Source organism: Lontra canadensis, unplaced genomic scaffold (assembly GCF_010015895.1).
Source record: "Lontra canadensis isolate GAN:19392208 unplaced genomic scaffold, GSC_riverotter_1.0 scaffold113, whole genome shotgun sequence".
NCBI classification, from domain to species: domain Eukaryota; kingdom Metazoa; phylum Chordata; class Mammalia; order Carnivora; family Mustelidae; genus Lontra; species Lontra canadensis.
The window spans coordinates 4,210,738-4,237,945 of record NW_022631107.1 but is presented as its reverse complement, the minus strand read 5'-3'; the positions used below and the strand labels follow the sequence as shown (position 1 = coordinate 4,237,945).

The 27,208-nt window shown below is 34.8% G+C and overlaps 1 protein-coding gene across 6 annotated transcripts in view; it reads right to left on the bottom strand.

Moving 5' to 3' along the window:
- AGTPBP1 (ATP/GTP binding protein 1) overlaps positions 1–27,208 on the bottom strand; it is a 150,461-nt gene that overhangs the window by 82,491 nt on the left and 40,762 nt on the right. For 5 of the 6 annotated variants that reach the window (XM_032840553.1, XM_032840558.1, XM_032840555.1 and 2 more), the window contains exons 4-11: positions 25,718–25,785; positions 22,286–22,349; positions 21,704–21,850; positions 20,765–20,896; positions 18,413–18,506; positions 11,005–11,042; positions 7,662–7,870; positions 5,279–5,456 (exon numbers count right to left, since the gene is read on the bottom strand). In XM_032840553.1, coding sequence (XP_032696444.1) covers positions 5,279–5,456; positions 7,662–7,870; positions 11,005–11,042; positions 18,413–18,506; positions 20,765–20,896; positions 21,704–21,850; positions 22,286–22,349; positions 25,718–25,785 — 930 coding nt within the window. Of the gene's footprint in view, positions 1–5,278; positions 5,457–7,661; positions 7,871–11,004; positions 11,043–18,412; positions 18,507–20,764; positions 20,897–21,703; positions 21,851–22,285; positions 22,350–25,717; positions 25,786–27,208 lie in introns of those variants that run through there. The other variant, XM_032840557.1, reaches the window with a different exon arrangement.

The following is a 27,208-nucleotide window of genomic DNA, read 5'->3' as shown; positions in this document are numbered from 1 at the left end:
GGATTACTTTAAATCTATAGACCACTTTGGGCAATATGGGCATTTTCACAATATTAATTCTTCCAATCCAAAAACAGAGGGTATCTTTCCCATTTATTTGTGTCCTCTTCAATCTCTTTCATCAATGTCTTATAGTTTTCAGTGTACAAGTCTTCAGCTCCTTGGTAAATTTATTCCTATTTTGTTTTTAATGTTATTGTACATAGGGTTACTAAATTTCTCTTTCAGATATTTTACTGTAATTGTATAGAAACACAACTGATGTTTATATATTTGATTTTATATCCTGCAACTTTACTGAACTTGTTTATTAGCTCTAAGAGTATTTTGGTAGAGACTTTAAGGTTTCGTATATATAAGATCATGCCATCTGTCAACAGATGATTTTATTTCTTCCTTTCTGATTTGGATGCCTTTTATTTCTTTTTCCAGCCTAATTATTATAGCTAGAATATCCAGTACTGTGTTGAATAGAAATGGTGAGAGAGGAAAACTCTGTCTTCTTCCTGATCTTATATGAAAAGCTTCTAACTTTTTATCAATGAGCACAATATTAGCTACGGATTTATCATATATGGTCTTTATTATGAAGAGGAACATTCCTTCTGTACCTAATTTGTTTAGAATTTTTTATCATAAAAGGATTTTGAATTTTGTCAAATGTTTTTTCTGCATCTATCAAGATGATCATATGACCCCTCATCCTTCGTTGTTAATGTGGTTTATCACATTTTGATTTGTGGATGTTGAAATGTCCTCGTATCCCAAGACGAATTCCACTTGATAATGGTATATTATCCTTTTAATTTGTTGCTAAAATCAGTTTGTTGTTACTTTGCTATGGATTTCTGCATCTAGGTTCACCAGATATTATGGTCTGTGTAGAAGTGCTAATAACACTGACTCCATCTCTGGCTGTCCATCTTGTTCATGTCCAAGCAGCGATCTCCCTCGGGGTCCAGTTATGCCCTGACCATAAAGCATGAAGGCTTATTCTGATCTTCCCTGAAGTGGCGTGCAGATGACACCACTTTGGATACCAAGGAGAGATCCTCTGGCGCACATATAGCACCATTTGAGATAATTACCCTTTCATTTCACCACAACTGCCCCTTGCTCTATAAAAGCTATGAATTAAGGTCTGAACTGGACAAGAACAGCTGTGTAGTAGAACCTGGATTGCCTGACCTTGTCAATAGTTACCCTGAAAAAATCTTTCCCAAAGAAAAAAAATACATAATTTTATAGAGAATTTCAAAGTGTTCGTAGTCTTTGAAGTCCATTCATGGATTCCTATGGCTCAATAGATCCCAGACTACAGATCTCGGTTTCGGACATACTTTTATATTTAAAATGCATATATGAACCACTATTCCTATAATTATTTTACAAATGCAAAAACAGTGTAATATTCCTAAGAACAAGAACTCTATCAATATAAGTAATATAAATTATATATAATATAAAAAATAAAAATTTTAGTTTGTGTAAAAAAAACCCAGTTTGTTATAGCTGTGTATTATGTATCCTTGGCCAAGAGTTGGTTGATGTATTTAAAAATAGTATTACAATTATTTAGTATTACATAATTAACAATTTGTACTGTTTAATACAATGATTCTGCTACCATATTGTCTCTATTCTTGTCATCCTAATTCATCATTGGCCAGATGAGTAATATTTCATGTAATTACTTCAGAAAGGGTACCTGGGTATTCTACTCCCATACCCTACAGGCCTAAGAATATGTCACCTTCCCATATGGATGGCAACGCCAAGTGTTCAGAAATCTAGAATCAGGACTCTTTCCTCCAAACTTCTGTAAGATGCTGCTTCACTATCTTTTGGCATTTATCGTTCTAGAGAATAAGTCTTGAGGTCAGGTCAATTCCTTCAACAACAAATGTTAAGTGTATACTAACTGTGTACAATGAAGGATTAAAAAAAACAGTTCTATCCTCACAGAACTTATATTCTAGCTGAGGAAGGTAAAAAATAATGAAAACTGTAAGAAATGTAATGAAGTCTGATATATGAAAAAGTAACAGTGAACAGAAAGAGGGTATTTTCCTTGTGTCTGCACAGTTGTTGTCAAAACCCTCCTCTCACAAATTAACCATGAAGTCTTGACAATTAGTGTAAATCTCCCTTTCTAATTTAGTGAGCCATTAGTCTGAAATGAGACAGGAAAGAAGCCCTCAGAAAAATATCATCTCTCTGTCATTTTTTTTTCCCCATGTTTGGTGAATTCACTGCACTAGAAGTCAGCTTCCTCTACCTATGTGATTATTCTGTACACTGAATAAAGAACACTATAGGGTAGATCCTATATCCTATCTCCCTCCTAGTATTACCATCGGCTGTATCATATAGAAGTCTCGCTGGCTTTCTACCAGTTACAACCACCACTTAAACCCCCATAATCCTACACTGAGATACAGGAGAGAAAGGGACTCCAACTGCTCCCTGACTGTCCATCCGACTTAGGGGCTACTGGTGCAACTTGGAGACAGACATAACTGCATTCAAGAAGGGAGAGCAGAGAACTGATGCTCTTCAGTACATCCATACCTCCACCACGTATGGTGCATGTTCTACGTGTGGTTCATGAGAATACTTCTTTTACCTTGTTCTCACTTCTGGTACAGACTTTCCCCTACTCTTAACGTCTGTGGGTAATTTTGTATCAATGGGAAAGAGAAACTAGACCACAGTTTTCACTTCACTATCTTACTCAAGTTTCAAACTGAGTTGTAGACTTTTAAAACCCTTTAAAGTAAGTTTCTGAATAATCCATTTTGGTATTTTACATAGACTAAAGGTGTACTTTAATAATAAAATATTTTTAAAATAAAATCATAACAGTGTACTCTCTGATATATGCCACTAATAAATCTGTATCAAGGATAATAAAACTAATTATAATTACCTGAAAATTCTCTTACATCACTTATTTCAAGTAATTACTTTTATAAATATAAAAAACTTCCCATTTTTCTTGCAAAAAATTTATCAACTGATGAGAAAAAACTTGAGAAATTGTAATATAAGCTAGACTATATTCTCTTTTCCATTTAACTAGATCTTACCCCCCAAAATTCTACTTTTCCCCATACTAAAATTTCAACTTTCTTCTTTTACTATGTGCCCAATATTGTACTGAAATGGCAAACAGCCAACTTCTGATAATTGCATTATTTTTATTTAGGTAAGTCCCATGCAAGTTTTGTTAAGCATAAACCATAATATTTTGGTTTCCTGTGTTGTTAATTTTTGCCATTCTACTGGCAGAAGGTAGTATCTCATTGTGGTTTTGATTTGTATTTTTCTGATGGCTAGTGATGTTGAACATTTTTTCATGTGTCTGTTAGCCGTTTGTATGTTTTCTTTGGAGAAGTATCTGAACCCTCTTACACTGTTAGTGGGACTGCAAGGTGGTACAGCCACTCTGGAAAACAGTATAGAGGTTCCCCAAGATACTACTAGGGATTTACCCCAAAGATACAGATATAGTGAAAAGAAGGGGCACATGCAGCCCAATGTTCACAGCAGCAATGTCCACGACAGACAAACTTTGGAAGGAGCCAAGATGTCCTTCAACAGATGAATGGATAAAGAAGATGTGGTTCATATATACAATGGGATATTACTCAGCCATCATAAAGGATGAATACCCACCATTTGCACTGACTTGGATGGAATTGGAGGAGATTATGCTAAGTGAAATAAGTCAAGCAGAGAAAGACAATTATCATACAGTTTCATTCATACGTGAAACATAAGGAATAGCACGGAAAACAACAGGGAAAGGGAGGGAAAACTAAATGGGAAGAAATCAGGGAAGGAGACAAACCCTGAGAGACTCTGGACTCTGGGAACCAAACTGAGGATTACAGAAAGGAGGAGGAGTGGGGGAATGGGATATCCAGATAATTGGTATTAAGGAGGGCACATGAGGTGATGAGCACTGGGTATTATATGCAACTAATGAATTGCTGAACACGACATCAAAAACTAATGACGTACTGTATGCTGGCTAATTGAACATAATAATAAAAAAATAAAAAATTTAAAAATTTAAAAAAAAAGAAAAATATTGGTAGGTGTTTTTCTATTTTCACCTTCCCTTTTCCCAAGCATTATAATACTATGCATATTTATATGCAAATTCTGAATCATTAGAAAACACTGCTGTGAACCATATGCACTAATATCAAAACTTTTTCTTAGGAGAACTATGAATTTACATAAGGAATCTAATCCTGATAATAGAAATTGTAAAATTTTTAAGTATTATTTAAATAGCTGAACCTTGCTGCAGTAGATAGAAATTACTCTGTTAATTTGGACTAATACTTTTTTAGGCTTCTTAAAGTACATATTACCTTCTCTTTTCAATTTTTTAATCAGTGAATCATCTGTTAAGTTCTTTCTTGCCACAGAAATTTCATGGGAATATGCAGAAACTCTATGAAGAGAGATAAATTATTTTATAATAAAAAATGAGTGCGGGGGCACCTGGGTGGCAAAGACCGTTAAGCCACCGACTCCTGGTTTTGGCTTAGGTCGTGACCTCAAGGTCCTAAGATTGAGCCCTGCGTCAATCTCTAGGCTCTGCACTTCCCTTCTCCAATCAATAAGATTTTTTTAAAAAATCATATTTTGGGGGGTGCCTGGGTGGTTCAGTGAGTTAAAGCCTCTGCCTTCAGCTCAGGTCATGATCCCAGGGTCCTGGGATTGAGCCCCGCATCAGGCTCTCTGCTCAGCAGGGAGCCTGCTTCCCCCTCTCTCTCTCTGCCTGCCTCTCTGTGTACTTGTGATCTCTGTCAAATAAATAAATAAATAAATCAAAATTTAAAAAAAAAATAGAATAAAATAAAGTATCATATTTTTGGTGATTAGGTATTCTTAACTTGAAAAAAAATGAAGTTCACCAGAAAGTTATAAATGTAAGCCCAAATACAATTACCTAAATATTTAATGTTTACACTCTTATCCTTTGAAAATATATGTAAACTATGAAATAATGTTCCTATGTAATGCTTAAATTTTTTCAAATTCAAATTTACATAAATATAACACATTCTATACTATTGCCCTTAATTATCAGATCTCAATTTCTTATATTTGAAGAAACATTTAACTAAAATATAATGTGAAAGTTTATTGTGTTTATTAATGTACCTTCTTTTGCTGAGGAACTAGAAATGAGAAAAAAAAGTTGACAGTCACACAATTCTAAGACCACTGAAAGCCAGAGGGAAACATACGGTCTTACCTTCTGGGGGTAAACTGTAGAGCTGGGCCACAGGCCCAGTCACAGGAATAACTGGCAGCTGGAAATGGAAAGAACTTTTAATCGTTGGGAGTGGCAGGCGATTTTTAGGAAAACACTTCCTCATTATCAAACTAGAGGTGTTGACAAGGGGATCAAGGGTCCTGACTGCCAAACATTCCTGTTTTATAAGAAAAAGAAAAAAAGAAAAAAGATATTATGCCCTTGGTGAATAACTGAATCAACTTTACATTACTTCATAAAGTAATACATCAATAATTTTCAAGAGGGGGCGCCTGGGTGGCGCTGTGGGTTAAAGCCTCTGCCTTGGGCTCGGGTCATAATCCCAGGGTCCTGGGATCGAGCCCCACATTGGACTCTCTGCTCAGCAGGGAGCCTGCTTCCTCCTCTCTCTGCCTGCCTCTCTGCCTACTTGTGATCTCTGTCAAATAAATAAATAAAATCTTTAAAAAATAATAATAATAATTTTCAAGAGACAAATACCACAAAAACCTCTATTTTAATGTAATATAATTATAAAATAGCTCTGGTTATTCAGAAGTATCTCTTCATAAGTAAGAACTTCGTATGGAAAATTTAATAATACTCTTCCTAAAATAAGCAGAAAACAGTACCATCTTTGGCCCCCGAAGTCACCAAAGTCTATGAGTCCTGCTTTGTCCCTGGTTTCAGTTACCCATGGTCAACTGTGGCCCAGCGCTGATGACCTTCCTTCTGACCTCGGGTCAATACTAGCCCTAATGCTACAACACAACATACCTACAGCATTTCACCTCATTTCATCTCATCACAGAGGCATTTTATCATCTCACATCATCATTGTAAGGATGAGTACAGTACAATAAGATATTTTGGGAGAGAGGGACCACATTCACTTAACGTTCATGACAGTATACTGTTACAGTTGTTCTGTTTTACTGTTAGTTGTTAATCTGTTACTGGGCCTCATTAATAAATCAAACTTGATCACAGATATGTATGTTTAAGAAAACACACACTGTATATATAAGGCAAAGTACCATCCAAGGCTTCAGGCATCTAAGATCCCAGGGATCTTGGACCGTATTCCCCGCAGAGAAGGGGGGACTACTATGCTAAGTAGTATCTATGAGTGACCTACAAGGTAGTTAGCAAGCCTAGGGCACAAAATAAAAATTCTTTTTAATTTAAGGGAAGAAGAAAAAAAAATTAAGTAAAAAGGACAGTAAGAAAGGAATAAGAAAAAAGGAAGGTGCACTGGCTGAGCTTTTCTCAGAACTGTATCAGCTATCAAACAATAGCACCTTTAATAAGCTGACTCTTCAACTTATAAAAAATAGTCTGAATACCAAGATTTTAAGTGCTAAGAGTTTAATACGCTGTCCTAGTATCCAATCTTGACAAAGGCTAATAGACAGGGCATTTGAACTTGTAACATACAACACTATAATTTTTATTATTATTGACAACTGGCATTTATATAGCATTTTCATATCCCATAAAATTTTCGATACAAACTTTCACATCTGACCTGTCAGAACAGATGAGAAACTAAGGCTCAGAAATGTTAAGTGGCATAAACAAGGTCACCCAACTCTTCCTGATATATCAATTATCCATGACTGCCTACATTAGGAATAGTAAAAAGAAGTGCATATGATTGATCTAGAAAAGAAAAAGCTTAGGGAAAACATCAATTGTGTTTTCAGGTACCATGTAAAAAAGAGACTGTTGTGTGTAAGACCAGGAGGGCACAACCAAGATGAGTGGCTGCAATTTTAAAGAGAGATTTCCTTCTAATAATTATAACCTTCTAAAAACAAAATGGTTGCATTGTAACATCCCCATGGCCCAGGGCTGACAGTCTTCTTGCTAAAGATACTGTTAAGAAGGTTTACGATTAAGATGGCTGGCAGAACTAAAATTCCTAACTCCAGGTTTCACTCTTGTACCTTCTCTGTGTAAAAATGCTCCATCCAGAAGGAAGACCCTGACAATGCTCCCAAACCAGAGAACTGCCTTACACTGCAGTTGTAAAGGACCCATAAATATCTTATGAGGGGAACATGTAAAACTGAGTACAGCCAACCGCACATCTTAGAAAACATGGCTATACAGATTCCCCTCCTGCCCAGTGGATGGGTTTATACATCCTCCTTTCACCTAAAATCTCATATTGCAGAGATATGCAAGGAGCCCTATCTCCAATTCAGTCTGAGGAGGTCACACGTGAAAGGTTTATTATGCCTTTTGGTTTTCAGATTTTTTTCTTAAATATATTTATCATACTTTTTTGAGTATTTCTAAGAAATACTAAGTTTTCTTAAGAACCAAATAATATCATTAACACATAACCACAATAATAGGAAGAAAATTAAAAACTCACTTGTGAAGTGTTATACAGAATTTTCATGCCATTGGCATCTATAAATGCTTTTCTTCCCAACTTGATGTTTGTAACACTTTTTAAACTCTGTAAAATTCCTTTCCGAATGAGCATGTTTCTATGCCGGTTATCATGGCGGTGCCAATCTACATAAATTGTTAAAAGGACTTGGACATATCCTCTGTCTACAGCTCTTCTGGCATTTGTTTCTTTAACAAAAGAAAATTGAGAAAGAACGTTTTTTGAATGACAAGAGAAAATGGTAGAATAAATTAAATTAAAATTATCACAATACTGTAATGAGTTCTTACCATTTTTTTCAAAAAATATTTATATAGCAGCCACATATTTAAATATTTTTTCCTCTAACAAAATAAATGAAAAGTCCCAGATAGCAAACTACATTACCATTGTTGTAACTTCTATTATAAACCTTGTTTCCACTGAAATTAACTCTATTGAACTGTAGCTTCCATTAGAAACTGTATATATTTCCACTAAAATCAACTTCTTTGATTAAACCCACAATTATATAAATATCCATGCCATAATAACACTAAGTTAAAAATACTTATAAAACTTTTAGTAAATGAAATGTAAGAACCACTTTACTGTTTTCTGGTCATTAATTATCTAATGCAATAAAAACTAGATTAAAGAGGTTTCTTTTGTAAATGGTTGGTTTTACTGGGGTAGAATTAACAGAAATCCACAAATCTGATGTTTTATTAAAGTGTTAATATTTTAGATTATTAATCAAAAGGGGAGATTTCACTAAAATGGACGTAGGGAAACCCTATCACAGCAACATCCTGAGCCCCTCAGTACAACACTGGTGGGCCAATGATAGGAACACAAACTAATGGGGAATACCAATCCATCCAAGCTTGTTTAGTTACAAAGAAATTCCAACTCTCCTTAACCTAAGTTTACCCTGGCTCATGGCATAAGCACCAAGATAACGTAACAGCAAGGTAAGGTTCTGCTACTTTTAGTTACCTGAAAGAATTACTACAGCTTCCAAATTGCTAATATGTACTTAAAACATAAAGATGTTGAGATTAACAAACTATTAATGCTCTTTCAGAAACCCTGTTCTGACTTCAGGGATCTGGAAGAAATTCACAGGGTGGGAAGAGGGGCTTTCTTATGTAAAAGCTTTAAAACCTCTTCTGTGTCTTCAAGAGCTAGATGGCCAAAGCTGTGGCTATTTACACAATCTGGTCAATAGTTCTGACTAACAGCAGTTTCCTGTATTTTAAAGGAATATACACTTTGTTTACACCACCTGGAGCATATAAGCCTTTAGTTTACTGGTTGTGACTATGATTTTCTTAAAAGACACTATGAGTCTAAATGGTATTTATGTGAAATATTTAAATTCTTATTAAAGATCAAATAAACTTGCCCATAACTCAAACACAGGTGCTAAATGAAGAGATGTTGAACAGAGCTATCTGCAATCTGCAACTGAGCACAACTAAAAAGTTTAGCGAAGGGGTTTTAATTCCTGTGTTCAGGACACCTAACTCACTATCAGCCTATGTCTCTTCTTCCCTCTCTGGTTAAAACACAACTCAGGTTCCCCTTTAGACCGCAGCATCTCCTCTACACTCTAGCGTTGGCCCTTAGGCTGCCTGTCCCTCTGCACTGTGTGTGTACACAGGTTGTTTGCTTTATACTCGCTCAGGGTTATTTTGGTAGCATCATTTATCCTTTTGTTTTTTTCCTCTCATTTATCCTTTTAAAGTAACTGCCCCCTCCCTGAAAGTAGTTAAAAAAAAAAAAAAATCAATGAATGAGAATGTTCCAAAATGCCCCAGTGCACTTAAAAATATGCAAGTGCTATTAAACATTATGTTGCATTATTAAATGTTTATTCTATTTAGTGCCATGTGCCCTAAGAAAACATACCTGATATAAACTAGACTCATCCTACTGGTCACTTTTTTTACCTGACGAAGTAAAACAGGTATGTTTTTCCACCATCCTCCTTTGAAGGAGGAGGGAGTAAAAGGAAAATTACGATTTAAAACACAAGATACCAGATTATCCAATTTCTATACATAGTTGAAATTTATGAGGGTTTTAGTTTTTACTAACTTAGTGATTTTGTCATCAGTGATTCTGAAAATAACTTCAGTTGTAATAGCTATTTTAATCTACTCTAAATCAAAAATATATGCCTATATTAATTTAAAAATTAATCTTTAAATGACAATTTGAACCGCAAAGTCAGGGCACAATAAAGCCAGGCTACAAATATCCTTTAAAATTAATTCAAGTACTATTCTCTGATCTTGGTCTGAAGTTTATCACATCATACATGAAAATAAAACTACATGGCTCATCTAATTGAGTCCCACACATTTCACTTCAAAGATAAAACTCTTAACTGAATTTTATATACTCTGGTATAGAATACTAATACCTAAGATGACTTTTTTAATTTAATACATGTAATAAATCATTACTTTACCAAATTCCAGATTTTCAATCAGTTAATCATTTGCTACTATTCAAATGAACAATTCTGGTCATTCAAATTTAAGGACAAGTTGGTCTCACCCTTGATAGACAGTTTTTGAGAAAAATAACATTAAAAGCCAACATATCCTTGGGTCTATATATTACTGTGGTTAAGATGTTAATTTAATCAACCAACGAGAATGGAAGTGCTAACAAAAGTTAATATTTAAACCACAGATACTGAATACCCTGGAGAGAGAGAACATATAATACAGATAAATTACTCTCCAAAGGAATCATATCAAAAGACACATTTACTCCAATGCTTCAATTCTGAAGATAAAGAACACAGTTTCTTTAGTTTTTAAATGAACTTAGTAAATTATAAATTTACATTAAGTCATTTTTTAATGCTTGAAACTTGAACTTGATAGAAATAAAACTTCTAATAAGAGGTTTCTAAATCACAATCATGTGTGTTCAATATACAGTAGTTGTTCACAATATACTTCATAGTAAATATCCCCAATATCATGTTAGCTTCATTTTTTAAAAGATGATACTTACATAAGGTTTACATGTTACTTGTCTCTATTAACAGGACTTTATATTTATATACTTAACTTATAAAAAGGAAGTCAATGTACTAGAATAAATTATATGAATGTACTATATTATAGCTCAATAAACATAAAGGACATTAGCTATGATGTGTATCAATCAACGATATGAAAAGACAGAATCAACTTTGACATTAATTATAACAAGCTAGCTTTGTAACTACAGACTAAATCTACATTTCCAGTTTCTTTAACATAGTAGACAGAATACTCGGAAAAATAGTATCTAGTATTTCTAGTATTTAAAAACTTACTTGATTTTAGCAATGCAGCAAGAGTGTCTAAAGCAACCCTGTCAACATGAGAAAACACAAACAACAACAAAACTAGTAAAATTAATCTACAATAGTAAATTCATACAGTCTTTTCAGATAATTATTATCTATTCCAAAAGTCATTCCTATTATAGTCAACTACATATGGTGTTTCTCTGATGCATCTCTCCCTTCAGGTTAAAATTGGGTATGAGAAAGACTGAAATTTTAACAGGCAAGCATCAAAAAAAATTTTTTAAGGAAAAATAAAAAACACTGTTTAAGTCTTTATATAGGAGATTAGATATATAGAATCAATTATTGTACTTGTATCTGACCCTGACAGAATTCACAAAATAATAGTATTAAGAATCAGAGGCCCTGATTCACAAAATATTAAAACAAAAACAAGTTTTAACACAAAATTCATAACTACAAAATTCTACAGACACTCATAGCTATCTAACTTTAAAGAATTTTAGCTCTATCAAGCAATAATCCTAATATCCAAGGTGATAACAAATGTAAAATATTTTGGAACTAGGAGGTTTGGGGAGAAGTAGGAGCCCTTAACATTTTTCAACCAAAGGCACCAAAGAGAATAATGAACCCAATTAATATCTCAAAAACTCTTACTGCCCATTAGAGGACAAGGAATCGCCCAAAAACTTAAAAGTTCTTATATTTTCTTTGAACATAAATATACAATATGCACAGTGAAATCAACTGCCATTACTTAGCTTTAAAAATATGCAAAACATCACCGTGGAAAATCTATAATTCAAACATTTAAAAAAAAGTAAGTTACTGAGGAAATGGCACTTAATTTCAATAACTTAAAAAATCTTAATTTCAGTAACTTTAAAAATCTAAAAATCTAAGGCTACAGACTACAGTACCTGTTACCGAGATTTCAACAACTATAATTTGCATAAAAATACGCACTTTGTCAAATGTAAGCATGTCACTCATCATTAAGCATTTGTTGAATGCCTACTAGACACTAACAGTAGCAGGTTCTTTGTTGGTATAAAATTAGAAAACTTATCTCTTCCACAAACAATTTTACAAACTAGATAATGTGATAAAATATACACACCTATGAAAAAACTGCTCAAGAAATTAAAACAAAAAACAATGAAGTAAAAGCTGCACACACTAGTGTGTTTGGAAACACAGCATGACAGTGTTTAACGGCAAAAAGCACAATTGACTAGAAGACTACAGATGGATGCTAGTTCACAGTAAAACCTGCAACGACTGTCTAGAATTAGGCACAGAGTAAGTGCTCATTTATAATAAATGCTCATTAATGCTACCCTCTAGAGCAAGTCATTAACAGCTATGCTTTGGTTTACTGACACAAATAAAGCAATTATACAAATCTTTATTTAAGATAACATTCATAAAAAGAAAAACAAAAGTATATGCTTTAAAGAAACATTACAAATTCAAACCTGGAACTTTCTCAAAACAATGTGAAGTACTTGTAATGGTGAGTTAAAAGTAAATGAAAACTATGAAATTACATACTGACTTTTCATGGCACTAAATTATCAGTAAGAAAGTTTCCATAACCTTACAATTATGCACTAAAATGTACCTAAGATTATACAACCATGAGCATAAGGATGGCTTTGAAACTGGTCAAAATTAAACACAGAACTAAAGGGATCTTCCAAGTGAAACAGCAATACAAAATAAGAAATAGAAAAGAAGCAAGATCTGATAAATGCCAGAAATAGTTACAGATACCTTACATATGGGTTTTCTAGTTTATTTTTTTATAAAGAGTTTTATTTATTAGAGAAAGAGAGAAAGAACACAAGCAGGGGGGTGGCAGGCAGAGGGAGAAGCAGGTTCCCTGCTGAGCAGGGAGCTCAATTCAGGACTTGATTCTAGGATCCTGGGACCATGACCTAAGCTGAAGGCAGACGCTTAACCGACTGAGCCACCCAGGTGTCCCTGAGTGAAATTTCTAGTTTAATTCTTTTTTTTCCCCTAGTTTAATTCTTAAAACAATCCAGGTCCATAGAACAGGCACAGTTTAAGAATAAAGAAACCAAAGATTTCAGAATACAATATGCCTAGGGTCCCATAAAAATGAGATGCTATGGAAAAAGAATAATAAAAGTCTCCTATTGCGAAGGAAACTTTCAAAATCAGAAATATCAGTCTCCGCCAAAGAGAAGTTGAAGTCCTAACCCCCAGTACCTCAGAACGTGACCTTATTTGGAAAGAGGGTCACTGCAGATGTAATTAGTTAAAATGAGGTCATACTGGAATACATGGCCATTAATCCATTATGACTGGTGGTGCCCTTATAAGAAGAGGAGACTATCTGAAGACAGACACACAAGGAGAGAACCTCATGTGAGCATAGAGGCGGAGGTTGAAATGCTGCAGCTCCAAGCCAACAAACACCAGAGATTGCCAGCAAACCACCAGCCAGAAAGAAGCAAGGAAGGATTCTCCATAAAGGTTCCAAAGGGAGCACTGGCTCTGCTGACAGGTTAACTTAGATCTCTAGCCTCCAGAACTGCAAGACAATACATTTCTATAATTTTAAGCCACCGAATTTGTACTAGGTACTTTGTTAGGATAGCTCTAGGAAACAAATAGAATCACTTGGATGCAATCAGTTGCAATGAATTTACAGGATTTTCCCACCTACAGTTAAGACTTTATTCAAAATTTTAAATATCTTAGAGTACTTTTAGAAATAGTTTTTCTCCATGGTTGATAGTAGTTTAAAATATATTTGAGGGGCACCTGGGTGGCTCAGTGGGTTAAAGCCTCTGCCCTCGGCTCAGGTCATGATCCAAGCATCCTGGGATCGAGCCCCACATCGGGCTCTCTGCTCAGCTGGGAGCCTGCTTCCTCCTCTCTCTCTGCCTGCCTCTCTGCCTACTTGTGATCTCTATCTGTCAAATGAATAAATAAAATCTTTAAAAAAATAAAATATATTTGAACCAAATAAAGTGATTCTGACAGCTTCTAATCCTTAAACTACATATTTTTGGGTTGATGGTTATTCTTTAACACTGGCAAAACTAGGATGTGAACCCAGTTCTTTCTGACTCCAAAGCTCATCATGCTTGTTTCACAGCTGCACTAGATTAAAAGAAATTATGAAGGGGCACTTCGGTGGCTCAGTCGGTTGGGTGTCTGCCTTGGCTCAGGTTGTGATCCCAGGGTCCTGGGATCAAGCCCCAGCCTGGGCTCCCTGCTTGGCAAGGAGCCTATTTCTTCCTCTCCCTCTGTCTAGTGTGCCTAGGCCTCAGCTTCCCCTACTAGTGTGCTCTCTCTGTCAAATGAATAAATAAAATCTTAAAAAAAAAAAAAAAGGAAATTATGAAGTTTGGTGCAAAGTCACTTGATATCTTTACCAAAATGTTATTTAAAATGTATTTTTAGGGATGCCTGAGTGCCTCAGTTGGTTAAGACACTGCCTTTGGCTCAGGTCATGATCCCAGGGTCTTAGGATCGAGTCCCGCATCAGGCTCCTTACTTGGCAGGGAGCCTGCTTCCCTCTCCGCTTCTGCCACTCTGCCTGCTTTCTCTCTCTGACAAATAAATAAAATCTTTTTTAAAAATAATAAAATAAAATAAATTTTTTAAAACTTCAGTACAAAAAAATTTCTGAAATTCTGACACTTATAAGCCAGGACAAATTTATAAAAAGGAACAGAAGAATTTTAGAATAACAAATTTATCAAAATACACAGTCCGTATTATGTTAATACATAATACTATTTTATATTTCCTCATATATTTTTCATATATTTTTCCAATCTTCCTATGTCCCACACAGAATAATACAACCAACAACTGCTTAAAAAGCACCCTGTGGCTTATTCATTTAGGAGCAGAGAAGGAAGAAGAGCTTCAGCTCCAGGCACTCATGAAAACTGTATCTGCTTTAAATTGGGGGGGGGTGTCAATCCTTATGGGGACATTCAAGAAGAACCCATTACTTCCTGGGTTCCCTCCATCTGGATTAACAGTGTTTAAATCCAAAACCTAAATTGGAAAGGAATGGACATCTTCAAGGGCAGCATCATCCTTCAAACATAAATAATATGTATAATAAATAATAATAATAAATAATAACCCTAATCTTATTCCACTAAGCACAGGGCATTGTTTTAGGGGAGGAAAAACAGCAAAAAGAGTGTTCCAGATGTCAAGATTTTTTAATTAAGGGAGAGACCCTAAGATTATTAAAAATGATAGAGAGCAAGATACAGATGTTTGATCAATGAATCTTTTATTCTTTTTAAAGCAAAAACAAAGAAAAAATTTTTCTTTTTAAAATATAAATACAGGAAGGAATGAAGGAATAATTTAGATAGCTCTATTCTTTTCTCAGGAGTTTAGACCCATTGATTTCTGCCTAATTTTGGATATATCCCCATACTGTATATTATAATGACACTTGTGAAATGTTCTGTTTCTGGAACATTATACTAGATTCGGTAACTGGTTAGAATAGGCTAATATAGGAGGCATCTGGGTGGCTCAGTGGGTTAAAGCCTCTGCCTTCAACTCAGGTCGTGATCCCAGGGTCCTGGAATCGAGCCCCACATCGGGCTCTCTGCTCAGCAGGGAGCCTGCTTCCTCCTCTCTCTCTGCCTGCCTCTCTGCTTACTTGTGATCTCTGTCAAATAAATAAATAAAATCTTTAAAAAAAAAAAAAAAAGAATAGGCTAATATAGACCTTAAGAATGAGATCATAACCACTAGATAAAAAAACAAATTAAGAAGTACTTTACAGGTCAAGGAGAGAAATGGTATATAAATTTAAAAATATTGACTATACATTTAGTCCTAACTAGAATTAATTCACATCCACATTACTAGATTACTTACTTAAACTGATTACATTGCATTCATAGGCATTGTGTTAATTAGAAGAATCATCTCATTAAAACCTAACATAAACCTTCTGCTGTAGGGGCTAATACTATTATTTACAGACATGAAACCAGGGCATAAGTTAGGTAGCGTACCAGGTATCCTTGAGCCAGTAAACGACAGAGCTAACATGCAAATCCAAGTCTCCCTACGTCCAGAGCCCACTCACTACACTACACCAATTCTGTAAGTTGATTTTACTTAATTGTGATATAATCACTTTTTGTTTTGTTACATTTCATCAGATGTTCCAGAATTATGTATGATCTTTACATAAGTAAAGAGTTAAGACATCCCACCATGAATAAATTATGTGCAAATAAGCTCCCATTTTCAAGAAGGATAGAAGCTAAAATATTTGACTTTTTTTCCTCAAAAAGAGTGAAAAGACTGGAAATGTTCTAAACTTATTTGTAAAATTTAACCAAAGAGTTGATGTGAGTCCTTCCACACAAGAGTCACAACTAAAAGAAGTAGAATGAGAAAATTAGAAAAGTCACTATTTTGCAACCCCTAAAGAAATATGGATGTAGACAATGTCATGAAATACTGCTAACTTATTAGTTAAGAAGTGGAGGGATCACCTCAAGCCAGTGATCTTAAGTGGTGCAAAACAGAGTACTACTACCACGTATGAAATATTTTTGACCAGAAAAAAAATGGAACCCAAATCTAATCAAGCCTCCTGATCTATTGGCCTACAGGAAATTGGAGGGACATACCTACCTGTTAAAGGACCCCAGGATACAGTCATCTTAATCAAAAATGCTGGGACAATCTACAAGACATCACCCAAGTCCTTCAACAAATAAATAAAACAGAATCCAAAAATAGAGGAACTGTTATTGATTTTTAAAGATTTTTTAAGATTTCAACATATAGCAATCAAATAAAATGTACAGATCTTATTTGGATCCTGATTGGAACAAGACAACTGTAAAGAAGACATTTCTTAGACAGCCAGAAAATATTAAGGGATGATATTAAGGGATTATTAATATTGCTGGACAAAGAAACAATAGTCCAGAAACAGTAAAAGAAAAAAGTTGTGTCTGATAGTGATCATACTAAAGAATTCACAGAACAAATGTAATGGCTAATACTTGCTTTGAAATACCCCACCAAAAAAAAAAAAAAAAGGACAGGGAAGGGAAAATGGAGATCAAAACGGCACAAGGTTGGTTACTGCTGAAACTGGGTGGTGGGTACATCAGTTCTCTTCTAGTTTTGCATAGGTCTGTAATTATTCTAGTCTATTTTTGTGTAGGTTTGGAAATTTCCTAAATGTGATGAGGAATAATGTGTGCACCTTGCTTGGATTCTGATTCAAACAAACTCATTATACAAGGGCACTTTGAGACAATGGGAGAAAATTAATAATTTGGTTGAGTATGATTTTAGTATTATGGTTATTTTTTAAGTTGCTATTTAGTAGAGTGATATATTGAAGAAGTCAGGGGAAAAAAATGATAAAATATCTTGGATTTCTTTTTTTTTTTTACAGAAATTCATATATGAGAATGACATTTGGGATTTGCTTTAAAATACCTCAGGAAAAATAAAAGCATAAAGGGGAAATAAATGAAACAAAAGTGACAGAATGTTAATAACTACTAATTTCAAGTAAGTGATTAATAAACCTAATTCAAAATAATTTCAGCCTAATATAATATAAACTCCAGGTATCTTTGAATAATTCCACAATAAAATATTTTCTTAAAAAATGACTTCTAGGGGCGCCTAGGTGGCTCAGTGGTTAAAGCCTCTGCCTTCAGCTCAGGTCGTGATCCCAGGGTCCGGGGATCGAGCCCCACATCGCGGCTCTCTGCTCGGCGGGGAGCCTGCTTCCCCCCACCCCACTCTTTCTCTGCCTGCCTCTCTGCCTGCTTGTGATCTCTGCCTGTCAAATAAATAAATAAAATCTTAAAAAAAAAAAAAGACTTCTAATATGGTTTTAAAAAAAATACTAAATATAACCAAATAACTGGAAATTGCTGTATTTTCTGAGGCTGAAAGATCTACCAAGAAATAAATATGTATACCTTATAATATAGATACATAATTTAAAGTAAGAAAAAAGAAAAAGAATGACATTATTTTGACAAAAAAGAAATGTATAAATTTAAAATACATTCAGATAATGGTGAGAATGAAGGATGCCGTCATTAAAAGATTGCAAACCTGTGTAGGGAATATAGTAGGCATTCAATAAATGTTTCTGAATGAATGCTACTCTGTCAATGATCATTTTCCTCTTATATTATCTAGGAATGTTGACATCTAAATTTCCAAAACACTATAGTCAACGAATTTAAAGGTTTCTAATTTTGACACACCTCCGTTGAAGAAAATCTTTACCATAACAAAAATCAATATTTAAGAACTAAGAAAGGACCCTAGATATAATACAATTCAACCTGTTGGTTGCACAGATAAGATGATGAGGCCCAGAAAAAATACACCTCTATTTATACCCAAAGTATTTACTCACTTCATGAGACCCGAATTCTTCTTACTAAATGGTCCAATGATTTTAAACAGCAGCTCCACAACTCCATTTTTCCCTAAGGATACTGAATTCACAGCTAGGAGGCAGAGGAAAGGATGCAAAATGATTTTAAAACCTCAACAAGTAGAAATGTGTATTCTTGGTGCTATAGAGCTGAAAACATACACAAATTCTTTAGCAGACCCAAGTCACTCATAAAGACTACCTTAGCCAATCACTGGAAGGGAAGACTATTGTTTTTTGTTTTGGCTTTATTTACTACCTTGCAGTTATATAAAACAACAAAATGTTACTATTTTAAAGTAAGAGTTTTAAGATGCTCTATTTATGTCTTCAATAATTTAAATACCAGGTCATGGAGATTCAAAGACAAAAACTAACAGTGTGGGCCGTCAGAGAATACAGTCTAGAGGACAGTGACAAAAATAAACAAATAATTAATAAGTTACTTTCGAAACAGATTAAGAGCTGCAGGCTATTTATTTAGTTACACTAGTATGGAGCCCCAAGTCCATGATGAAACGGAAGGTATCTCTGGAGAAACCGACGCCTGGGCTCACTCTGTACCAATGAAAAGGAGCTAGCTAGGACAGGGGCTGCTGTAAGAAAATGTCTCTGGAGACAGGGATAACACAGCAAACAGAACAGAGTCAGTGAACACCACGGGTATAAAGTTACACATTGAAACATACAGTACCAGATAAAAGCTGGTGGATGATGAGGTGGGAAAAGAAGGTAAACAAATGACAGAGCCCTAGAAGTTATTCGTTCTTTCAACTACATGGAATTGCCCAAAAGGACCCGACCAATCAGACATGCATTTTAATACATAGGTCAGATGGCACAGCACTGTGGGGAAGACAGATTTGAGAGACACAGTCGCTGGCTGTGGTCCAGCTGAAGGGTGACGAGGACCCTGGCTAAAGCAGCTGTAATAGGGAAAAAGAAAACTAACAACTGTAGAGTTTCACACAGAATATGCAAACAATTACCTAACCAGAAAAATGTGCCTAACATTTTCACTCTGAACAAATATATTTTAAAAGTCATAGATAAAACATTTACTAGTCTTCTAATGGTAAATTCAGTAAGATGACTCCAAATATGTCAGCTAAAGTCTTGTATGATTTTAATTTCCTCAGTATCTATTTTTCCATTAGCCTTTCTAATTTTATCTCTCTGCGGTCTTCCTTTTTCCTTAATTGGGGTATTCAATGGTTTATCTGTTTTAGTTTTTAATTTTATCTGAGTATAGTTGACACACAAATGTTACATTATTTTCAGGTGTGCAACTTAGTGATTCGACAAGTTTATACATTACGCCATATTCACCACAAACATAGCTACCATCTGTCCCATTATATTGCTATTACAGTATTATTTTATTTTTAATCCAATCATTTCACTTCTTAAATCAACTGGGGTTTTTCCCCTAATGTATTCTTTTTTCCTCTACATTCCTCTGTTTTCCTTGTGTTTATTGCTCCCTTCCTAACTTCTTTGGTTAGATATCCAATTCATTCACTTCCTTCTATCTTTTTAATTACATAAGTGTTAATTATTTAAGTGGTCAAAGCTATTTTCCTATGAGCTCACCTTTAGCCATACTGTCAAAGTATAAATATAGATAAATAATCATAGACATACATAAAATTTTATACACACACACACGCACACACACATATGTATACACCCCCATCTCTACTGCTTTGAATGCCATTATTCTGCAATATCATGTACTCCCCACAATTTCAATTTCAGGTATTTTGTTAACCACCCTAATCCTGTAGTCAGGGAATAGAAATAAAATCCATACCTCCTAGGTTTGGGACCTAATATTAGAGACAGTGTGTATCTGCGCTGGGAACCTCTCTGTGATCTCTGTTCTCTCCAGCTTCCTCGAGGATGCTATACTATTCATTTTTCTGTTCTTCTACTTCCCTATAAATAATTAGCTCCAGGTGACTAATCTTCCATATGCCTTCCTTCTCAGCTTTCCTCTCATCTGCGAAAATCCAAACAGGCTCAGCAGTTTTTCCAGCTGCCAATACCCTCCAATTCTTCCACATCTCTCCACGGACTGTCTACTCATTCCCATCACTACAAGCTTTTACAAACTGCAGGAAATGAGAATTCTCAAGACTTTGTCAACTCACCTTCCTACCCCACATCACTTTCGTGGTGGTGGGATTAGGAGTTACAAAGGGTCATATTAAGTATTATCTTTTCTTGTCTATAATTTTTAGAGATTTAAGGAGTTCGGGTACTTTTATATTTTCATTTTGTGTAAGCTGACAACACTGAGCTAACTGAAAGATGCTCTAACATACTTACAGTTGGCAGAATACACTCGTAAAAGCTGAAGACAAGGCAAAACCAAGCGATGATTCTGCAAATTCTGTTTGACCAAATTCAGGGTTATAGTAAGAGCTCCATTAATTCTAGCTTTCACTCCAAATTTTTTGTCTGTTTGAAAAAATGAACACACAATTTATTCATGTATAGTTTTTGAATGAAATGAAATGTCATAAACTATATACACACTTTTTAGAATAAGCATTTTAACCAAACACTTCAAAATTTATCTCATATGTATGCCACAAAAGCACTGGGAGAACTCCTAAATAATCACTATTCTAAGAGCTTAGAGAATCATTTTAATCTGTGTAGCTAGACAACTATAAACTGAACTTGGGTTCTATTCCAAGGATGCCTTTCTCTGTTAACCTAACCTAAATCAGCTTTCTCCTTGTTTCAAATCCCATGTTTTCTCACTTTCTGGTTTTTAACACTTTGCCTGTCCTACTATTATAATAATCAGTCCTTCAATTTTTATATCCCTTTTGGTCTGACTAGATCATAAGCTTTTTAAGCACTGAGAGTGTGTAACAGCAATATGAGTACTAATGAAAAGCAAACACATTTTACCTACATGTTCCTCGAAGCATTCCCATCCATACTTCCTCCTTCCAGCTTCAACCATATCCATGTACCATGCATCCTCTGCACACATACACATGCAAACACACACACACTGAGACACACTTGTGATTCTGATATCTTTCTCCCTTTTTCCAATCTATGCAACAGAATTCCTCATGAATTTAGTATCCTCAATTTTTTCAGGTCACCAGTTGGCTGTAAAAAGCAGCCCACGACTAAGACCGAGAAAAAGCAGCACTATTTTAGATTTTCAAAATGTACCAAGTTTCAAGGCAAACAGAATCAATGTCACAAATGGTTCTGTGATAAACGCACAAGTGGAAGCCTTACCTTTGGGTCCAATCCTTGCGAGAAGAGAATGAATCTGCACCATCAACTCCTCATTCGGGGGAGATTCCTTGCTGGCATTCATGAGTAACTGCAACAATACTTGTGAACCACCTTTGGTGACCAAGAAACTTGCTCTTCGGCCTCCACCTAAAAAAAAAGAAAAAAAAATTGTTTTTAATTGCTTAAACAGCACATCTTCCCATAGCATACTAGACAACACAACTTGTTAGCATTCAAGAAATATTTCAAATGATGACTTCTGAAATCAAACACCTCAAAATCAAATTTTCTTTTATCTCATTTAGTGTTTTAGTTAGAACATAGCAACGAGGGTAAATACAAGTGATGCCAAATTCTACATTCAAGGCTCTGAAAATGGGTTTTGGGGTGGTTTGAGGGACACTGGAAGACCCCTCAAATCAAAAACAAAGCAAAAATAAGAGTACGACATTTCAGTTTCCAAATTCTGATACTCAGAACAGCCTCTATAGGAGTATCAGAAAATTCCAAATAAAGTACACATGATATATTGTTGACCACTGTTTACAAACAGAAATTAGACCAAAGGAAACAAAAACTTACCAGCTGACACCAGCTCAACAAGAATGCTTAAGATATTAAGTGTAGTTTGAAGATCTTTCGTGTTCTGAAATAAATAGTTTATTTGCTGTATTAAACCATTGTAAATCTATGATTCCCAAACCTTTTCTGATCCTGTTGTGAACTACCTATATTTTTACAAATGACCCTTCCAACTTCCCTAACCACAAAGGTATTTGGGCTTGCACGATTCTCACTTAACACTTCAGTAGCTTCTTCTTGCCCCCGAGAATGTCTACAAGTCATCTGAGTATTGTTTTCTTAGTATCAACATTATTACAAGAGGAATTAATTTGTCATTTGAATTCACCATCTTCTACCAAATAGATAACCCAATGAATTAATCAAAATGTAAAAGGCACAACAATGTGTATATGGTGACTACTCAGTCACCTCGCTCCCCTCTCAGAAGGCAATGGCATTATCAGTTGCTTGCGTATTCAGCCAAAGATAATGTGTACACAGGAAAGAAATCCATGTAAATATATGTGTATATACAGATTCATTTCTCCAAATGGTATTGCCCTATGGATACTATTTAATACATTGATATTTTTATTATCAATAAATCATTTCTTCACCCTTTTTAAAGGACAACAATATGGCTATGCCATTGTTTATGAAACCAGTTACCTACCAGTGGAATATTTATTTTTTTTAATCATTTGCTACTAAAAAAACTGCAACAAGAAATTAACATGTTTATAAAGAATCAAGTACATCTCCATATGGGATAAATTCTTAGAACTTCTGAGTCAAAGAATATGGGCATTTACTTCGATGAATATTTACTAAATTGTCCTTCATGGAGTAATTTACACTCCCACCAACAACGCAGAAGAGTAACTATGTCCCAAGGTCTGGATAACCAATCTAAAAGAGAAAATGTTTAAACACTGTACTTTGGTTACATCTCTTTTATTAAAAGCAATGCCTGGATAAGAAAACCAGAGAAAGCAGGATTATGACCTATTTAAGGAACTGCTTCGCCTCCAAAGTAAAGGAATTTTAAATGTTTATACAGAGGAATTTGAGGAGTGCTGTGTATCGGTAAACTGGCATGGGACCCTTATTCTTTGCCCTTCCAAAAGGGAGTGAATGTTGTCTCTGCTTCACCATTTGACCTTATAGACTAACAGAACCAAAAAGCCACATCCAGACCAGTTAGAGGATTACGTATTAACCAGAAACCCTTGTCTCAGCACTGGGGGGTATTACATGGACCACCAACTCACTAGAGAGGAATTTGGAAGAATGAGAGGGACAGACGTGTTAAAGAGAAGAGAGGACTGTGGCAAAATATTGCTTGTGTTTGGCAAACAGATCTCATCTTCTTCCTGGGTACACAGCCAAAGGACATTTTTAGCCCTTCAGTAATTAGATTTGGGCCATGTGACTGAGCTCAGATTGAAACATGAATGGAAGTTGCATTGTTATCTCTAGGCCTTACCCAGACAAGTTTCCCATATATAATTTACCACCTCCCACTCCTGCTGATCTCAATAAATTATGATAGAGCAAACAGACAAACCAAGGAATGGTGTTCAATCTCAAGTGCCATTTGCATTTCTTTTCCTGGGAACTATCCATAATGTCTACACATTTAAATCAAAGTCTATTGATTTAATTTTTCTTTACTGATTTATAGAAGTTCTTTATATGTCAAAAAATTATACAATTTGAAACATTTTCCCTCAGTTTGCCAAGTGTCTATGGTGTTTTTTTCCTCATGTACTTTTGTTATTATAGTTGAATTTAACAATCTTTTCCTTTAGAGCTCCTGGGTCATTTGTATTAGAAAAGCCTTCCCTGTTTTAAGATTATTTAAAATTTTTTCCCATTACTTCCTCTAGTATGATGATTTTATTTTCCATGCTTAAATCTTTGCTACTGATATGGAATTTACTTTGGTATAGGAAGTAACGATCCACTATTATTTTCTAAGTGGCTACCATCTGTCCCAGTTCCCCCTAGTAAATAATCCCTCTACTCCTCACTGATCTGAAATGCTACCTTTCTTAAGTGGTTTTAAATCGCCCTATGCCAAGATGCCCTTCAACAGACGAATGGATAAAGAAGATGTGGTCTATATATGGAATGGAATATTATTCAGCCATCAGAAAGGATGAATACCGAACTCTTTCATCAACATAGATGGGAGTGGAGGAGATTATGCTGAGTGAAGTAAATCAAGCAGAGAAAGTCAATTATCATATGGTTTCACTTACTTGTGGAGCATAAGGAATAACATGGAGGACATCAGAAGAAAAGGAAAAGTGAAGGGAGGGAAATCCAAGGGAAAGAGGAACCATGAGAGACTGTGGACTCCGAGAAACAAACTGAGGGTTTTAGAGGGGAGGGGGTGGGAGGGGGATGGGTGAGCCTCGTGGTGGGTATTAAGGAGGGCATGTATTTCATGGAGCACTGGGTGTTATTTGTAAATAATGAATCTTGGAACACTACATCAAAAAATAATGATGTACTATACAGAGACTAACATAACACAATATAAATAAATAAATAAATAGCCCTGTGATCTTAGTTTATTTTTGGACTTTCCACTCTGCTACACTTATGTCTATTACTCACATACAATTTCTAACCCATCTGAATTACTAAAGTTTTACAATGTTCTCTGATATTTGGTGCAGCTAGTCCTTTCTCTCTTCTTTTTCAGAAATGTCCTTTCTACTCTTGCTTATTATTTTCCCAGTGGACTTTAGAATTTTAGTATTTTTAGTATTTTTACTGAGATTATGTTAAACTGACAGATTAATTTAGGGGAAAATGAATCTTGTACCACTTTTAATAGGAAGTAATTCCTATCAAAAAATATGAATTCAACTCTGTTTTTTTTTTCCCAGTTCTATTGAGATATAATTGGACACATAATACTATGTACTTTTAAGGTATATAACATACTCCCTGTTTTTAACATAGCACTGAATAAAATTTAAAATTCTGATTCTAAATATATCCTTCTGATCCACCCAAAAATTTCACACTGGGATAGAAATTTAATTGTTACAAACATAATAGTTATTCAACCAATATATGTAGTAAACTAAATCACAAATATGTATCACCTAAAATAATACAATAAATGAGAATTTCCAATATCATTTATTTTAGACTAAAGATTTATTTCCAGCTAATGCTTTATTTTTTTATTACCGAGTGGCATGTTAAAATTAAAAATATGGTTAACATGATAACCATAGGGAAATACACTTAGAGGTTTACCTAATATATATTAGAATGTTTCTGCCACTGTTTCAAGTGATAATTTAAAACATAAAATTTCCATTCATTTGCTTTACCTCTAGGATAAAAATTTTGTACTTTGTATATACATTTTTTCCTTCTACTTGTTGGTATTAATAGTTACATAATTAAAGCCTGTCCATGATTTACCTCTAGGGTTGACAGCAGAACTTCCATTCCTGTAGAACCTTTGGCTGTCATTTCTCTCCTTGTCTTTTCTGAAAGGTATAAAAAAGTTTTCTTCTAAAACAAGAAAAAATTACATATACCTTTATTCTACAGCTAATGTAGAATCAACATGACTCAATTGGTTTAGTAAACATTCTAAATTGGTTCTTAGATGTTTCTCCCTCTGAGGCTGCTAATTCTACCGGGTGGGAACTTCCAGATCTGAGTTTATAAGCCCTTCCTTGCATTTAATAACATCTCCTGTCATGAATCAGATGAATCCCTGTCAATCCATCTACAATCTTAAAATCAACAACAGAGTATGAGTACCAGAACTAGAGGTGAGGTAGAAGGTGATAATGGCAGGTCTCTTTATTATCTTTACAACTAGAACTAGAAAGCATTTTATCAGAATTGGTAAAAACAAAAATTTAGTACCATTTTCAAATGTTTTTACTGAATTAATACTATTTTAAAATTCTGAATTACACAAAAATAAACAAAACTAAGGAATAAACAAAACTTGCTGCTTCTGCAAAAATCTGGAGACCAGATCACGCAAATAATCCCTTTTATCTGGGGAGGGGGGGACCAGTACAAATTTTTATACTATTTAAAGGTTTCTAGAATTTATCCACTATTCTTTTCCTTCGATTAACAACACAAGAAAGGTAGATCATAGGCCAACATTTAGGTAGATCACATACAAATTATATGTACTTGACCTTTATTACCTCATTTATGACTCACTTTAACCCTTCAGGAGAAAAATCACCTTTTTTATAGACCAGGAGTTTGAGTTCAGAAAGGAGAAGAAACCTGCACAAAGTCACTGAGCAAGTAAGAGAAAGAAACCAGGTGACCCAGGTGTTTCTGAACCCAAAGCTTACAGTCCTTCATTGATTTCATGTATTTCTAAAAGACCCACAGGAATCATTCTTTTAGGCAGGACTGTTGCACAAGAGACTTGTAACCTTCTCCAACTGTTTCACACCTGGATATCAGTGCCAGAAATAGGATGACAATGCCATTCCTTTCACATTTTGAGATTTTAAAAACAGAACACACATAACCTATTCTCTATACAGCACATATTACACAGTAAAGTTCAAGAGATTGACAGTACCAAATCTGTTTTACATAGAGATAATCAAGCAGTCCAAGATTAGAATGAGCCCTGAAGCCCTGATAAGGGGAGGGGGGGTAAAGTCAGGCTAGGCCTTTAGAACATCATACTTCTGCCCAGAGCAAATCCTATTCAACTTCCATTACGAATGAACAAAAACCCATACGGGTATACTTTGGACACATACAAATTCCACATTTAAAATTTCACAAGAACATGAAGTATATAAGATACAGAAAAGGAATCACAAAATCTCAGAAAAAAAAACTCATTAGTCTGATATCCACCTGAAGATCAGGTTATTCTAAATTAGAAGTTATTAAAGAAAGGGACAAATGTGCTACAGA